Raw genomic sequence first — 18,968 nt, forward strand, 5'->3', positions numbered from 1 at the left:
GGCTACTCTGTTTGTGCATAGGCGTCATTTGAGTTCAACCCACTGTCGTTCGCTCAACCAATGAGGTTGAGCTTTAGCCCGCCCAAATCCTCCAGAGCCCGCCCTCTTCTTTACGAGTACAAATCACGGCGCTCTCCAAGTACAAATCAGTTTGCTACATTTGTAGCGGTATATTTGGTGCAAAACTGCAGCAGAAAAAACACTTGTGACTCCTAGTGCCGTTTTTGTACAGGTACAAATCACGACTTTTACAGGTACAAATTTGTTTTTACAGATACAATTTTTTTTACACATACACATTTTTTTTTACAGATACAATTTTTTATTACAGATACAAATTTCTTTTTTACAGGTACAATTTTTTATTACAGATATAAAAAATTTTTTTACAGGTAAACATTTTTTTTACAGGTACAAATCACGACTTTTACAGATACAAATTTAGACTTTCTTTTACAAGTTAGTTTTGCACCATATTTACCTCCATACAGAATCGATATTGCACATTAATTTGTAAATAGGCAGTTAACCACTAGTTGCTTGCAGGACTGTGTGGCAGCAGTCTCTGAAGTTAATTGCTTCAATTAAGTGCAGGTGCACGTTTGCACGTGCACTTGCAAAGCAGAAGCAGAAGGAGAGAGTGGGGGGAGCAGAGAAAAAGAGACACTGGTGCCTTGCAGGCAGTTTACTTAATCAATCAAAAAAGAAGTGTACATGTACAGTATAGGTGTTCCACGCATTCAAGTCTGTTCTTAAAAATAAAATAAAAAAGCTCACCTGTGATTGGACAGTCTTGTTAAGAAAAAAAACAACAGAGGAAAACTATCAACATTTATTTATTTATTTAAACTTAACATGGTACATGTTTCTTAATGTACCAATTTTCCTATAGTTTGTTTAAAAACTAAATAGAATGAGTTAAATTATAAAATGTTGTTTTTATTTCTTCAAATATTTCAAATAAGCATAGTTAGAGCAGTAATTTTAATACTTTGATATTTTTACTTATATTGGCCCATGCCTATTTGTAAAGTTTCCAGGTGTGTCTGTGAAAGTGGCACTTTGCTCTGCAGCACACGCACATTTGGACCACGCATGCCACTTGGTGGTAATCCAGAAGAGATGCTAACAAAAATTTTTTTGCTTTCCAGCATAATAAACAAATCATGTAGGTATAGATATGGCTCAGTGGTGTAGTCCAGGGACTACGTGGGTATACAGCGTATGGCACGTGTCAAGATCCGGTCCTCGAGGGCCTGAGTCCTGTTTGTTTTTGAGGTTTCTCTACTACAACGCACCGGATTCAATGATCAGGATAATTATCAGGCTCCTGCAGAGCTTGCTGATGATCTTAAATATGAATCAGCTGTGTTGAACGTGAGAAACCTCTAAAACATGCAGGACTCAGGCCCTCGAGGACGGGACTTTGAAACCACTGCCGTATGGGGTAGATGCCACGGACTTCCGACTTCTGGGTTCCACACATCAGCGTCGTTTCCGGCCACTGATAGCCGCGTTCCAACACTCGCACCCCCACCCCTGCGCCCCCCAACCGGCGGAAACGCTTTGAACAACTGAGACAAGCACACTACTCACTCGCCCCCGTCGACAGGAACGCGCAACTGAGGGGCACAAAGGCGGAAGCGCAAGAACTGGGACGTGGCCCAGACATCGCAAACAGGAAACGGAAACAAAGCTGATGTGTGAAAACCAGAAAGTCGGAAGTCCCGCCTCCTCTGTGGCACCTCATACCCACGGATTTTTCAGTCAGTTTTGCATCTACCCACTTCTAAATCCACTTTTAAATCCTCAATTTTGCATCCACCCACTTCTGAATCCTCATGATGCGTAGTTTTTGCACACCATTCAGCCATGACCACCAATGGCGGAGGCACGTGGTGGCCAGGAGTGGCCACCCCACCCTACTTCCCCGGCCATCCCAGGCGGCCACCCCCCTGAATCAGGGATATTCAACAATATTGCCAATGCCTACTAAATAATTGATATCTCAGCTTGTGAAGATAGATATAGATAAACATAATTCCCCAAAAAATTCAGAGCTTACACATGTGGCGTTCACAAAAGCCTAAATTTATTATTATAAACCTTCAATATTTAAAAAACAAAACAAATTGACAAACATCTGCGGGTGTGTTTTTAGACACCCTGTGCCTAAAAAGCCTATGTTGGATCGAAGAAAACATTTAATTTCACCCAATATAGGCTCCAGAAGAGGACAGAAAATTTACCCGGGGGTGGGGGTGAACCATCGAACCCGGCTACGCACTGGGCGCTCTCTGCCCCGCTTTGCGGGACCTCAATTTGTCTTTAGCTCCGCATACGTGGAAGAATTTAGTTAGTTTCACTCAATATGGGCCCCAGGAGAGAACTACAAATTTACCCGAGGGATGAACCAGCGATCCCAGCTACGCACTAGACTAGACACTCTCACAACCCCTCCAGGCACTCTTGGCCAAGCAAAGCGGGGCCTCGACTTTCCTTTACCTCCTTGTACATTCAAATTTATTTAATTTGACTCAATATGAGCGAAAGAAGAGGAACACAAAATGTATGCTTTACAAACTTTTCTTTTAAGTTTTATACTGATATTATTATATATACTATTATGATTTTTACAAGTTTTCTTATTTATTTTTTTGCCCTCCCTACGTGCAGTGCGTGATAAGCGTATGCCGAGTGCCATAGTAGTGCTACCGTTAAAGAAAAATATATTACCTGTCAGAATATGAGACCCTAGTGCAGTAGTGGGCAAACTCGGCCCTTGAGGGCCGGAATCTTGCAGGTTTTGGATGTTTCCCTTCTTCAACACATCTGGTATATATATGATCAGCTCATCAGCAAGCTCTACATAAGCCTAATAACAATCGTGTTAATTGGAGTCAGCTTGTGTTGGAAAAGGGAAACCTCCAAAACCTGCATGACTCAGGCATTTGAGGACCGAGTTTGCCCAACCTTGCCCTCGTGTGAATTTGAGTGCATTTGAGAGATTTGTCAGAATGTTTTTAAACCAAGGGGCATCATTGTATAGGCTGTTATTTAGCTTACATGTGTGATACACCTAACTCTAACTGTAACCTACTGATGAAACCTAGTTTAAGTTAAGACAGTGACCCATACTCTAACTTTTACTTTCCGACAACACCTAGTTTACACTGTTAACATAAACATTCTTCTTCTGTCAAACTCTTAAACGCATTCCATGGTTGGCATTACACCCTGGGGTCACAAATTCTGATGTGTCACTATTCTTTCCAGAATGCTGGCAGCGTGTAGGTGCGCGGCGTGCAGTGCTAAACATTACATTTGGACAAGGGTGCAGCGTCTGGGCTGTAACTATGAAGTTACACTTCATACCACAAAATGTTACAATTGAAGTCACTGTCAACAAACATACGTCACATGTGCTTACAGTAGTCTACATGAAATCTCATATTAAGAGGATTGGAGCATCTGGAGTGTAAGTTCCATAAACTTCTCCAGTTCTGTTTCTGGACGCCTGTTTTTCCAAATGCAGAAAATGTTTCCACATAACCAAACAAAATTGTTGTTAGCGAAAATGCTGAGTTGCTAGTAAATCTGGGAAATCACTAGCTACATAGTGGCTGATAAACAAAGAAAGTTAATGTCCCTGGTTTAGTGCATCAGTGTGTACACTGTTTAAAGAAAAACAGGCCAACAAAATGTTAGTGTATCAAAAGTCAGTCTGCTTCTGTTAATCATTTTTAATATGTATTTTACTGCAGGAGGCTTAAGTGTGCTTCAGTATATTTTTAAACTGGAGACATGGAATTTAATAAATGGTTGTCCTTCAACTGAAGCACTCTCCGGATGGAACTGATAGCTTAGATTACCATCTACAGGACAAAATTCACATTGCAGCCAAGACAGAATGCCAGTTGTTGATCAATTCTGTGATTTATTTACACCATCGTGTTTACTCCCAATTTGAGTAACTAAACATAGATAAGCACACATCATAATGAAGGCCACTGGTTTGAACATTGTCTACACTACTATCTGTAGCACTTTTGGATGGAAAAAGTACAATTAAAACATAAACAGTAGTAAGGAATTTATTCAAACATTATTCAGGTTTTCTAATGTAGGCACTATAATCACTCACCAATCAACCAATCTAGAATACATTTATTGTTGTTTAATGCAGTGTAAAATCCTTAGTCATCATTAGTACAATCTTAATATTTGAATGTATTGTATAGATAGATAGATAGATAGAATGATTTAAAAAAAAATGTAATCTTCATGTCAATAAGCTTGTAGCTACAGGTATTTATTTCAACATTTCTTTTAACAAATAAACATTAAATCTAAAAATACAATAGCTGACATTTGAAAGAAACCAACAAAGGTGGCAAATCCAGGACCAGAAAGTAAAAACAATGCAACTGTTTGGTTTTGGCCCGTTGTGCTAGCTAGCAGCTAGCTCCCTACCAGGGAGCTAGCTGCTAGCTAGGGAGCTTGTCAGCTAGCACCTGTGGCTAAAGCCAAACTGTGGCAGGGTTTTTACTTTCTGGATTTGCCACCTCTGGAAAGCAAATGAGACTGAATCAGCAATGCCTCAAGTGGTGATCCACACTCAATCCCACATAATCGAGATAATTATTCACAATCAGAGAATCAGTTCATCTGTAATTGCACCCATCACTAATGCTAATGGTACTACTAAGGTAAACCGACATACCGTATTTTGCCAATACTTTAGTACATGAATGAATATAGTATATGTGAAAACAAAGACAAAACATTTTTATAGCATGACCACGATGCTGTCACAGCCAAGACTTCTTAGTTCGTCCCAATCTGGCCATGTTGGCCAACTTGACCTTCACCTTGTCTATGTTCTCTGGACTCCTCTTTGAGGTGCATTCCACAGTTGAGTCTGTCTCAAAAGAGATCGCCGGGGCATGTGTGAGCAAACCTGCCGTCTTCTCTTGAGCCATGGCTGATCGGGTCTGCAGAACCAGCTGACCTCTCAGCGAATGTCTGAGTTGGAGCAAGAGGGGGTTTTGCTTGGAGTACATTTTTTCCGGATCCTTCTCCTGACTGCAACAGTTGGAGCAGGCTGAGCAGAGGACACGGAAAATGTAGACCCAGCCCAGGTAGTGAAGTTCTGCAATGTTGAGCACAAAGCAGCCCAGGCTGATGCTAAACATAAAGTTGAGGAAAATGGTTTTCTCAGTGGCACGAGACACAAAACAGTCTGTGCGAGTTGGACAAGGATAGGTCTCACAGCGGTAGAGGTGAGGCACCTCGAAGCCAAATAACAAATACTGGCCCACTAGGAAGGTGATTTCCATGATTGATCGAAGTAACACATGAAGGATGTAGATGAGCAGAACCTGGTTGGATTGCTTGGTGGGGTCTTCTGCCAGCGCACTGTGACCCTCCTCCAGGAAGCTTTGTTGCGCTCTTTCGCTCTCATCCCAATCCTCCCGACTATAATGAGGACAGTACGTCGGCATGCCCACCCTCATCGCCACCTTGCCGTCCTTCTGTCCAGCGCCATGCCTTGAAGGCCTCTGCCTCAGCACTTGCCCCCGTTGCCCGTCTAGCTTCTCATCTTTAGCAATTTTATGCAAAACAAATACGATGTAGAATATGGATGGAGTGGAGACCAGCACAATTTGAAAAACCCAGAACCTCAGATGGGACACGGGTGCAAATGTGTCATAGCAGACGTTGTTGCATCCAGGCTGCTGGGTGTTGCAGGTGAACTTGGACTGTTCATCGTTGTAGACGGCATCTCCTACCAAGGCTACCAGCAGGATGCGGAAAATGAGCAGCATAGTGAGCCAGATCTTGCCGATCACTGTAGAATGATTTTGGACCTCAGACAGAAAACGCCCAAGAATGGACCAGTCACCCATGACTTGACCTTAATTTAAAAAAGATAATAATAAAATATAATATAGTAAACCATTTCACCACAGTTTTTTTTCTTAAAAAGAACATCATGTTGATTATAGAATACATCCATGTAATAAATCAGTTATGCACTTTTTTGTCTAGTTTGTTTCTATTAGGGGTGTCAGGCGATTAAATTGTTTAATCGTAATTAACTAATTTGCTCCCAAAAACCATATAAAAAAGTTTCATTTTAAATAATGCCATGGTCCCAAAAACATATTTACATGTTTGTTTGTTTTTATGCTAGAGCATACAGAGGGCTTTGATGCAGCCTCTGATATGAAGAGGTTGCTTAAAGCAAAGGTAGTTATTACAAAAAACGGCCAGCAGGTGGCAACAGAGTATAAGAAATCAACCGGGGCCTCATTGCAAAAAAGCTCTTTTTCACAGTGTTTTAAACAGATTTGTGAATAATGGTAAAAATGAGCTATATTCTAATGCTAATTCCTGCAAAACGGAAAGAAATAAAAAAAAATGTTTTTTTTTCCTAATGAAAGAAGAGACTAATCTTTCTTTTGGTAGAGGTTCCATGTTTTTAAAGCAATAGAACCCAATATTCTGTGGATTTTGCTAAATCAGTCAAAATCCGGTAAAACAGCTGGGACCGAAGGGGGTTGCTTCAGTGAAAATGGCTGGGAGTGAATGAGTTAATCGTATGGCTTCAGTAGTTAACTCACGATCAATCACAAATTTGATATCTGTTCTCAATGTACAATAAAATATTTTTTCCCTAAGATTTCATACTCTTGCAAACGTAAAAATGGGAAAAAAATTAATTATAGAAATATGTCTGCAGTTTTAGTCATTGATACAGTAATTTCATAATAATTCATAAAATTTAGTTAGAATTAAAAAGATGTACTGTAAGGTAAAAAAAACGAGTGTTATATTGATTTGTGTTGAGGTCATCTTTCTGCCACTAGGGGGCATAATTGTATTTGTAAGACATTGGTGACAGCTCAGTACATTTTTCTTTTCATATTAAAAGCTATCTAATCTTTAACATGAAGTAACTTTTTAAAATGGTAAAACACAACTTGACCCCAGTTTTCATTATTATTACATTTAATACTGCTAAATTTTTACATGGACGTGTCTGCTGTGTTGCGACTGGAATTCCCCCACTACAGGCTTTCCAAATAAGGGACGGTCATTAATCGCGCCTTAAAAAAATTTGTGCCGTTAATTCAGGAACTTTAAATTAGCTCAAAATTAACTCACTAGTTTTGACACACCTAGTTTCTATATACGATACATAAATTAGTTCATTTGATGTTATGGAAATGTCAAGTATGAATAACATGCTGTCGTTTTTAAATCTGGAACTATAATAAAAAATAAAAACAACTTAATAGAAGAGTGCTCATAACATTTTGGTTCTGTGCTCTTTGGCTTAAATTACCAGAATCAAATTACTGTTGCATTATTTTACCAAACATATATGTGCAGTATAGCTATGCTGGACCAGTTATGCTTTACTTAGCCAATTAAATAATGAATAACAGAATGAAATTTCAACTTACCTTCATGTAAACCTGAACTTTCCGGAATAGATCAGAACTAAGCTTTGCAATGCATTTTTTTGGCTTTTTAAATCTTGAAGTTTGGATGAGATGAATCCTGTTGAGCTTGGTAAGGGAGAATAGGCTGACCACACATAATAAACCAGTCCGTCTGAAACTGGCATTGTGCAGTGTGGCTACAAAGGCAGGCAATGTACAGTGCAAAACACAATGAGGGGGTTCCTTTTCTGAAAAGCTGGGAACGGTGAAACGGTTCAACAGTGTATGGAACAAGCTGGAAAGACACAATGACAGTTTATGTAAAAGCTCGTTGTTTAGCTCCTAAAATAAAGGTCAAACATTAATTATGTAATTATATTAAGGGTTTTTAGGAAGTATAGAATTTTATGTTTGTGTGTTTACATCCACAGCCACTGAATATACAATTGCAGCACTGACAAGATGAATAATATACCTCTTTAATATTAAAATTGAATTTAACAATGTGTGTGAGTGTGAGTGTGAGTAGCGGTAGGATTTGAACATTTGTCACTTTGCTGTGGGGGAAAAAAATAGTATTACACAGAGAATGCCTTTTGCAATATAAGAGTTGCTCCACCTGCTTGTCAATGCCTTTAATGCACACAGTCTCTTAATATGAAGTGTCATTCCTATTTTTAATATTACAATTTATATTTTGCAAAACTTTCACAGTGGTTTGGCATATTAGGTGCTAATATGGATTTAGTGGTTAAACAGAGCTCAATAGCCAGAGAGCTGTAACGGATAACATAGTCCAGGGGTGCTCAAGTTCGGTCCTCGAGAGCCCCTATCCAGCCTGTTTTCAATGTTTCTCTCCGCTAACACACCTGATTCATGATCAGGATCATTATCAGGCTTCTGCAAAGCTTGTTGATTAGCTGATCATTAGATTCAGCTGTTTTATCAATTAGTTTTCACTTGCTCGAAAAACAAACAAACAAAGGGAACACAACATTTCAGTGGCATGGTAGCTAGCACATACATCACAGGTGAAAGGCGGTGGGTTCAAATCTAAGCTCTGGCCTTTCTGTGGGAAGTTTGCGAGTTCTCTCCATGCACACTTGATTTGCTTCGGCATTCCAAAAATATGCACGGTAGAATTGAATGTATAGATGTGAGTCTGAATAGTTGTTTATTTGTGATCTGTAATTGGCTGGCGACCAGCTCAGGGTGTGACCTGCCTCTCGCCCAGTGTCAGCTGGGATGGGCTCCAGCACACCCATTACCCCAGTGAGAAAGAGCACGAGAGAGAATGGACGAAAATTTCAATGTTACTAAATGTAAGTAACTCCCACTATTCTTTTTTTTTATTCATAAAGGGCATTTCATGCACAAATCAAACTCAATGTGCTTTAACAATTGTTAACAATCAATTTGTCCAGTTACAAAGCAACACTGATTGTGACTTAAATTCAATTTCCTTGTGTGTGTGGAACCGACAATGTGTGGAGATGAGAGGCAATTCACAAGACAGCCCTTTTAAAGGAACACTGAATATAGATGGTAGCCCAAAAAAAATTCCAGTCGTCATCCGTTCTGGCTGATGTTTGGTCACTTTTGCGTTTTACCTCTCGAGGTAGCATGAGGTGTCTGCAATCGACGCAAGTTGCTTAGGTAGTGCAGCTCAGGCAGACGGACGCTGTGGCAAGGTTTGTTGTGTTCGCCAGCACAAATAAATACCTTCATATAATGGGCTGGCCTCCCTACTCCCCTGACCCGAATTCAATCAAGCACATCTGAGATACCGCCATCCAATGCCAGAACGTCACACAACACTGTGACGGAGTTGACTGCTGCCCTGATCCAGGTCTAGGAGGATGTTTCTCGGAAAAACATCAATTTGTCCTATCATTTCAGAAGTATGACCAAATGTCGATGGGAGTGCATACGGGTATCTGGGAGCTCCACACTACTGAGCCTCATTTTGAATTGTTTTGAGGAATTTGCACATAAATTGGATCAGCCTGTGATCCAATTTTTCAAATTAAAAAGATGTACGTGATGAGATAATAACAGCAGAACAATCAATAGTGCTTCGTCAGACATGTTTACATCTACAAAAATGCATATGTAATATTTATAACATGAATAAGTAATACATTCTGAGTTATTTAACATTCATTTTACATCACATTAGTTGCATTTGAGATCGGCTAGAATCCGCATAATTTGATTGACACTGTTAGAACAGAGAAGCATTAACTTGGTGTTCATTACTGTGGCTGTAATTTGCTCTGTTGTAAATACAGCAGATACTGTATCAGACTGAGCGCTGTGCCTAATATTTTTACAGTACAGTTTTATATTATGGCATTTTATCTTAGTGGCACGGAATGGTCACAGTGGCCTGTTTTATTTTATTCTTTAATTTTGATTTTTCAATTTTAAAACTCTAAATGCTTACATATAAATTCGGTCAGAAATGTCAATAGCGGTATAGTTTTTCTTGTATTTAAATGATCCTTATTTAATTTTAGAGTGGAAATAAATATTTTGTCGACAACATTGCAAAACGGAAATCCGTAGTCAAATCCAGACGAGCTGGTCCATTTTATTTGGTTCACTCCGCGGGATGACAGGAAGTTGCTGCCATGTTTAGCTGGCTGCTTTGTTGAGGATTCCTTCTTGGTTTCCAGCAGGTTTTAGCACAAGAGTTGCAATGGAACCGAGCTGGAGTACGTTTTTATTCCAAGTAAGTAACACAGCACCTACGCGTCTCTGAAAAAATGCATGCTCATCGTAGAACGGCGTAAATAATGTTAGTCCACTAGTGATGTTTTGTATTGCTTTTTGAAATTGAAGTAGAGTTTGCCCAGCAAAACAAAGGTGCTAGCATTAGCTCACTAGCTAGCTCATCCAGCAGCAAACTAATGTATCGAAGACGAGAGCCACATTTGTCTGACGCACCGATTAGCTGAAGACTACCTCATTTAAGTCGGTTTAATGACAACTGACTTACATCATTTTGGTGTTTTAAAAGGCGGAATTTAGGTGATATCTACACTGAGCCACTGTTGCGCGCGCGCGCTAACTCAATAGCCCGAGCCATTGCTTTTCCATGTAGCCATGCTAAGCGTGTCGGCTAATCGTTTCGCCCAGCAGGCTTCATTTCTCCTCAGCACGGCAGCAATCTTGTGGATTTCGGTCAGTGATTCAGTCTTAGTATCGTTGATGAGCGTACGCTCATCGAGGACGCATGGTCGAAAGAGGGTTTACCACACATCCAAGTTAGCTGATAACAATGTAAACTCAATGCTAAGATCGGTAGCACGCGGAGCCCTTGCAAAAAGATTACGCGCAACGATTGCAAACTTTCGGATGTTACCACAAACCGCAGGAGCATCGCTTTAATAACAAGAGTAAACAAGAATCTCAACGATGAAGACCATTACGTCAAATTGAACTGTAGTAGTTTTTATTTTTTGGGGAGTAGATATCGATGTTTATTTGATACGTATCAGTAGAGACTTGTAGTTAGTTAGAACTTCATAATAGCGTGAATACACTTGCCAATTGTCACTTTTGTCACAACTCACTTGCAACGAACCAAGATTGCTTAATTGCTCACTCGCTATAGTTATGTCTAATTGCATTCTGGTCTCTGTCGTGATTGTGTAATTTAAGACAGTGATTCCCAACCTTTATTGAACCAAACAAGCAAGTTAGAATAATCTCATAACTCATAATCTCATAACACTACCAAACAAAATTGTAACAAACATTGGATACACATGTCAATTATATACTTTCTGCCATCTAATAGAAGATCATTTATTTGTTCCGTCTGTCATTATATGTCGCTGGCATAGATGGATGGACAACGATACATTATTTCTTATAAATAATTAATAATTATCACCAATAGAGTGAAATTTGAAAATTTCCTATAGCACACTAATGTGCCTCAGCACACTGGTTGGGTAATCAATGATTTTAAAGCCCCTGTGTGTAATAAGTGAACACTAGATGTCGCTATAGCATAGAATGCAGCAGAAATGCAAGCATTTAGAAGCACACACACTACGGTGGCTCAGAGAAACCACACTTCGCAAGCCTACCACCTCGGTGAGTGTGAAGCCCGGCGAGCAACGCCATAAGACAGCGAGCCAGATTTAGCCGGAGCAGCTAACAAGAGCGGCTAGCGGGAGTTAGTCGGAGCCATGGGCTAGAGTGGCTAACAAGAGCGACTAGCGGGAGAAGGTAGTTTAAAAAAAAAAAAAAAGCTAGCAAAAGCTTGTGAGAGCAAAGCAGAAGGTGACAAGCGACAGGAGCCCGAATCACGGGACTCAGCGACCACCACTTGCAGGACCCAGCTGTGGAAGGTAAGCAGCAGTCTAACTACGTTCACAAGGTTGTCCTTTGGGCATCCGTAGCAGGAAGATGACTACAGCCATGTAAAATAATTAGTGATTACTAGGCCGATATATCCTTTAAAAAAAAAAATGCCTGCGATACAGCTTTTTTTTGGGGGGGGGGGGGGGGGGGGGGAAACTGCTGTTGACATAAATAGTTGTGTGTTTTTTAAATGAATGAATGAATTATTAGTTCACCACTAGATTGTGCTCGGAATAAATATATTCTGTGACCAGTGCAAATTCAAGTAGTTGTGAATACTGTGTCAGCTTTCAAGGCAAGGGCAATTAATAGGTCATAAAGTACCTTTTACTGTATTATTTTAGTTGAAACAATTCCTTTTAAACTCTGCATTGCTTGCTGGAAAAGGTTGAGACTGCACTTTTCTTTTTGCCACCGGACATAGTCAGTCAATATGGTAGATTTTGTCAAACAAGTTGTACACAATACAGTATAATGATTCTGATTTAGACTTAGAGGTCTTTACATCAAAACATGGCTTGGCGCACAACTGAAATCAAAATCAAATTGCCATAATTTGTTGGAATTGTTATTTTTTTCCATTTTTCTTTTTCCATTTTTCTTTTTATTTTTTTTTAATTTTTTTTACCACAACGACAGACTATTGATGATCAAATGCAGAAAAATAAGACAATTATGTCTCAGTTACTGCGAATATTTACTGTTTGAGTTGAGTGTAAAATTTTGAGGATTTGGATACATTTAAATCAATCAGTTTCAAAATGATTGATTATCAAAATGATCATCTGATCAATTTATTAATTGATTAGTTGCAGATTAATAAATTAAGTTTGCACATCTTTTGTTAATATTGGATAGATTGTTTAAATGGAATAAAATATTATGGATTAGGGATTTGATTGTTTATTGCCACGTAGGCCCGACCGATGTGTATTTTTTTAGGCTGATGCAAATTTTTGGGCAGAAAAAAATACAGATTACTGATTAATCTGCCGATAAGTGAATAAACATATATAATGCATAACATTTCCCACCCACCCCACAATTCCTTTTCAATGGGTGTGTGTGACTTACACACAATTTTTTGCTATTACGATTCTCTGCTTTGAATGACCATAGTATGACTTTATCAACTAATTTCATGAAGTATACAAGGTTATTGTATAGATTTGTGTCAATAATAAAACCATTCTTACTTGTTTACAACTGCTTCAAAGCATTAACCTTTTCTTTTATATTTTTTTATCTTGTGTTATTTTCACGTCTTGGGACTTATTTGGCTAACCTAGGACATCAGGGATTGTATTCCATGCTATGTCATGTGGAAATGTGTGTTGACCCCCCCCAAAAGCCTTTGATGTTTGCATCCTTGAATTTTGAGAATAATTTTTGGGGAATCCTTGAAATATCAACTTTAAATATAACTTGAAAGCACAATGACAAAATAAAACAATAAGTGAAATAAGAACAGACTAAAACAATAGCACCTGGAAAAAACAGAACAATACTGTACTGACTGTTACTGTGCCTTTTGGCCTCTTTGGGGCAGTGTGGTGTATACACTTAAAGTGAGTACAGAAGAAAGTTGCGATTGAATTCTATTAAAATAACTGTTTTTTTCACACACTGGGAAGAATTTGTGCCTTTGCGTAGTTTTATCTTACCTGTGGGTATGTGTTCACAGCATTTGTGTGTGGATAGTCATTATTTGATGGAAAGTTTGGTGGTTTAGTTTTACAGTTAACTCCAACTGAGGTGTCATTAAACAGCTTGGTGGACAGCAGAATAACATACGCAAGCAAAATGGTACATTCAGAGTACTTTCACAGCGTCGGAAACTTCGGTTTTCTTCGATGATATCCAGGGCTGCACACTAATGAAATTTTTTGGCCAAAACCGAAAATGAGAAATGCTTGGCCGAAACGCCGGAAAAAAATTATGCCAATTTTTTTATTATCATTGCATTTATTAAAATTATAATATTGAACACTTGCGATATTCTGGCAACCAGTTCAGGGTATACCCTGCCTAACACCCAAAGCCACCTGGGTTAGGCTCCAGCGCCCCCCGCGACCCTTATGAGGACAAGCGGTTAAGAGGATGGATGGATGGAATATTAAACACTCAAAGTTGTCCATAGGTGTGATTGTGCGTATGAATGGTTGTTCATCTTTGTGTGCCCTGCGATTGGCTGGCAACCAGTTTAGGGTTTACCCCACCTACTACCTGAAGCCAGCTGGGATAGGCCCTAGCATCCCCGCGTGAGGACAAACGGTTAAGAAAATGGATGGATGAATTATAATATCATTATAAAATATTTAGGTCTATTTAGCACGGGCATTTTAACAAAGCACAATATAAATTGAAATGCGTCCACACCAGACATATTGGCGAATGGTAAATACCAAACGCGGGGTGAGCAACTGAGCATTTTCTGGCGGTGCAATTGCACTTTATACTCAATGCAGCGGCGGGCACGGATGAGTGCAGGGCGCATGACGCATTTGTAGGCTATTTGGAGCGAGACACGTTGCGGCGCACTTAAAATCGGCGCATTCACATATTCACCAACATTTAAAAATAAATACATTTCTTCGCACCAACCAATCGGCTTTGGGAACGGTCTGCAAAGTCACACTTGGCGTCCTGTACAGATCTGTAGTCACCCGGAGAAAGTGGTAATTATGTACTTGTTTAAAAATGTTGACAGCTATAGTGCTAACATTAGCTAAAGTATTTAGCACGGCCATCAGAATGCAAGTGAAAAAGTGGAAGCGCTCGAGGGGTTCTCATCCCCCCCCCCCAAAAAAAAAGAAGGCGCTGCAGGAGAAAGAGTGGCTCACCTGTAGTGCAGTCCTCGGCTCTGCCTCTCTCCTCCGGTGTGCACAATGAAGCTGCCGGTACTCATAAATGCCAGTGAGCAGCAAGGCGCACACTCACTCCCGTGTTTGGTGTTTAATTCAAACAGACACTCACTTTGTTTTTTTTCGTTACCACAACATCCTCTTTCGGTCATATTCTTTTGGCTTGAATTTTATTTCGGCTGAATGCCGAAAATGCACATTTTTGCCATTTTCGGTCAAAAATTTTCAGGGGCCGAATATTCGTTGCATCACTAATGATAACGTTTTATGGGGAAAATAATTGGCCGATGTTTGAAGGCCAATAATCGTCCGATTACAATCGGCAGCCGATTCATCGTTCGGGCCCTATTATTGTGTCCTGAAGCAAAATTGCGCGCAACCAGCAAAGGTGCTGTTGAAGCAGTCTAAAGTAGTTTACAGTCTAAAGAAGAATAACATGTTAGCTATGGGAAGTTGAGCTACAGTGTCTGATACAACCTCTAAAAAGGTTAAGAATTGTTTTGCCACAGCAGGTCACTAAACGCATAGCCGAGTATAAAAATAGACTGTGGTTGTGTTGGTTGCTAAATACTACCTTGGTTGATGGTTCAACAACTGTAAACAATGCAGTACATTCACCAAATTTGCTCCCCATTCTCCAACCCTACTCCTTTTTGGCTTGACCCTGGCAGTTATTGGAAGCTTGCTGTGTTACTTGTATACTTCCTAGTCCCACAGACAGCAATTTCATGTTTTTATTTTGCCACTCTGTCTGTGCTTGTGTCACTGCTGTGTCTGATGATGTAGGTAGTACATTATTGTCAATGGCGCAACGTCATGAAACGTTCACATCAGCAACCCACGGTTAAATCAGCCAAGGAACAAAATTTTCGCATCAAACACTTAAGCCGCACCCGACTGCGCGAATTGCATTGACTATAAAGTGCCGCCAGAAACGCTCAGCTTGCATTGGGTGCACACAAAATTTCGTAGAGTAAATTTTACACGTTTTGTTACGATTGAATTCTATTAAAATGACTAATGTTTTCACACATTGGGAAGAATTTGTGCCTTTGAGTAGTGTTAACTTACCCGTGAAGTCGATGCTAACTTCCGGTTAGTATTTGAATGGAATCCTCCCTTCGCTTTTAGCATTAGCCCTAGGCTAGTGATGTTTTAAAAATGAAGCTTGTTTTGTATTTAAATATACAGTGGATGTAATTCTTATCGTCGTGTGTTTAATTTTATAGTTAACTCCAACTGGGATGTGATTAAACATCTTAAAGGATAGCCATAATAGCATACGCTACACAGTTGCTAGTTGCTAATGCTACGCAAGTAAAATGGATCCATTCAGGGTCCTTTCACACCATCAAAAACTTAGTTTTTTTTCCGATGATAACGTTTTAAGGGGAAAATAATCTGCCATTTGGTTCAAATGACCGATTGTTTTGGCAGGTATTTAAAGGGCAATAATTGGCGGCTGATTAATCAGTCGGGCCCTAGAAAAAATTGAGATACGAGGATTCAATCTGACACCTGCGATATATTGACACAGAGCAGGATTGGAATGGGTCAGTGGTTTGATTGGCTGTCTCCCAACCTTAAGGTTCTGTAATTGTTCCTCAACTTTGAAGTGTTTTTTGTGTGTGAATATTTTACCCTCTTAAATTTAGTCTCGACAAAATTTACTGTGCGCGCGCATGCCTAAGTTGGTTTTGCATATTGTCTCTATCCAAAGATAAGCATGTATCACAAATATTTTTTTGTATTTGGCAAAAAAAAATATGTTTTTTTTCTTATCCATTTACTCCTTTTTATGTATTTTATCTTGAAAGATGAATTTCTCCCTTCACAGCAAATTTGTATCAAAACCATCAAAGCAACGTTGTGGGACAAAACAGCAGGCTTTGGCTTCCCCAGTCCTGAATAAATATGCTCAGAAAATGTTAATTGCAGTAATAATTCTAGTGAAAGTAGTGCAGTGTGGCAAAAATAAAAGCGATATGACAATGTGTGACTGCCCCCCGACTCGCTCGGCCACGCTAAAACACATAGCGTGGCTCCTTGTGTTAAGAGGGGATACGGGTGGCAGCTGAACGTTCCCCACCCCACTAAAGCTGCAAGCGCATCAGGGCTCAGATTTGTGTTGAGCATAAAAGAACACAGTGGGGTAAAACAGAGCACATTGGATAACTGCCCCCCACTCAAAATACATCTCCCCTGCTTGGCTGACTGTGTTTGGATGCTTGGCTGAACCTGAAAAGCCAAGGGTCAGGTCTTTAACCCTGCCCTATGGTAATTTGAGAAAAAAATAGTCTTTCTCAATCGCCATGTTTCTGAGCTGACCAGTTGTAAACCAGCTAGATACATTGTGAATTTCTTTTTTTCTCTTGCCAAAATATTCATACAAGCTCCCACCGTCTGTTCTGTCTATCCCACTGGGAATCTGCCATGACCAATTGAACAATGCCTGCCAGCAGCTGCAGACTTAAGATGTCCTCTGTACAGATTGTTTGAAAAGCTGCGGTTGTGCTGACCAGCCCTGTAAGTGCCTTGTTTGTTGTCTGTTTTGTACCCGGCCTTTAGTTTAGGAAGTTCTTCTATCTATCTATTTATTTATTTTTGATTACAATTGCGGTTCTGTTTCTCTGCATCATCACAACTTGATCCACAACACAATCCCTGCACCATATTTGATTTGTGTCATTTTAGAATTGATTAGAATTATAATGTAGGTTCTTGGCGAATACCAGTTACGATGGCGGCCGATTCTTGTGACCGTTTTACGATCAGGAACTAGAAATTAGAAGAATAGAAAACTGTCTTCATTTAATGCAATTTTTCAGGAAAACTGACTTGTAGGTCTTTAACTCAATGGCTCCCAGTCATTTTTACTGAAGCAACCCCCTTCAATCCCGGCTGTTTTACTGGATTTGGACTGTTTTTGCAAGGCCCACAGAATGTTGTGTTCTATTGCTATAAACACATGGAACCCACCAAAAGAAAGATTAGAGTCTCTTCTTTCATCAGGTATATTTCTATCTGTTTACGTTTTGCAGAAATTAGCATTAGAATATAGCTAAGTTTCATCATTATTCACAAATCTGTTAAAAACTGGATAAATGAGCTTTTTGCAACATGGCCCTGGTTGATCTCTTACACTCTGTTTTTTGTAATAACTACCATTGCTTCAATCATACTCTTCAGTTAAGAGGCTGCATCAAAGCTATGCTATTTATGCTCCAGCATTAAAAAAACAAAACATAAAAGATGTATAAATACGTCTTTGGGAGCATTGTAATTAAAATACGACCCTCAGGAGTAGGTGTGGGGATCTTTGGACACCTCACGATTCGATTATAAAACGATTATTGATCCATTTTTAATTTATTTATATGGATGCACTTTTTTTTTTGCAACACACTTCTATTCATCTCACTAAGTATTAATCACTTTAAAAAAAATCACGGTTTGGATCAGATCACGGATTTGAATAATGGATCAGATCATTTTTCGGATCAGCAAAAAAAAAAGATAAATATAACTTTGTCTTCCTTTTATAAGACATGTTCTTTTAACTCTTTTACTGCCAAAAACGTTAAATGACGTTCTGCAAAAACCTACGGAGGAGCGCCAAAGACGTTAAAAGACGTCCTCCCATTTTTTTTTTTTTTGAAACGGGTGCTGGGAAGGCTTGCGGAGCTCTCCTGAAAGTTTTAAGCAGGTCTCGTGAGCCTAATGATTATTTTTGGCCCCGAGAGGGCAGCGATGACTCTCTTTTGACAAGATCGGGTGGGCGTCAGTAGAGGCGGAGCTAGAGCGTTGAGCAGGAGATCAGAATGGAAAACAAAGGAAAAATGGCGGCCGGTCGCGAGGAGCTAACCCCAGAGCCGTTTTTTTCAAAGACCAAAAGCATCGCTAAAAGAGCACATTGTTGATGACGATGATCATTATCGATGATGAAGATGATGGTGACTCCGTGGTTGGAAAGCATTGACGCGGCAGTAGAAGACGTTAGATGGAGCTAGATGGAGGAGGGAACGGGCAATGGCGAGCGTTTGCAAGCAGCTCTACACTTACAAGACAAAAGGCATCGACCAACGCTAAAAGAGTACATTGATGACGATGATGATGAAGGTGAATCAGAGCTTCACGGCGAAATTGGAACCGCTGACGCGGCGGCTATGACGGTGTCGTAACGCGGAGCGCAACCGAGCACGCACAGGCGGACGTTCGATCGGACGACGGAGAGTGCCCCGAGTCCAATGCATATTCATCGGAGGAAGTGTGTATA

At 39.8% G+C, this 18,968-nt stretch overlaps 2 protein-coding genes across 4 annotated transcripts in view; one reads left to right on the forward strand and one right to left on the reverse strand.

Moving 5' to 3' along the window:
• Positions 1–4,557: 4,557 nt before the first annotated feature.
• Positions 4,558–7,618, reverse strand: LOC144052244 (gap junction delta-2 protein). The gene is made up of 2 exons (XM_077566155.1): positions 7,473–7,618; positions 4,558–5,917 (listed from the first exon to the last, which is right to left on the reverse strand). Exon 2 carries the CDS (start codon positions 5,907–5,909, stop codon positions 4,812–4,814), a length of 1,098 nt encoding a protein of 365 aa, XP_077422281.1. The 5' UTR covers positions 5,910–5,917; positions 7,473–7,618; the 3' UTR covers positions 4,558–4,811.
• Positions 7,619–10,047: 2,429 nt separating this feature from the next.
• Positions 10,048–18,968, forward strand: part of LOC144052215 (vascular endothelial zinc finger 1-like) — a 30,636-nt gene continuing 21,715 nt past the window's right edge. For all 3 annotated transcript variants that reach the window (XM_077566101.1, XM_077566102.1, XM_077566103.1), the window contains exon 1: positions 10,048–10,185. In XM_077566101.1, coding sequence (XP_077422227.1) covers positions 10,153–10,185 — 33 coding nt within the window. In that variant the 5' untranslated portion in view covers positions 10,048–10,152. The remainder of the gene's footprint in view (positions 10,186–18,968) is intronic.

Source organism: Vanacampus margaritifer, chromosome 5 (genome assembly GCF_051991255.1).
Source record: "Vanacampus margaritifer isolate UIUO_Vmar chromosome 5, RoL_Vmar_1.0, whole genome shotgun sequence".
Lineage (NCBI taxonomy): Eukaryota > Metazoa > Chordata > Actinopteri > Syngnathiformes > Syngnathidae > Vanacampus > Vanacampus margaritifer.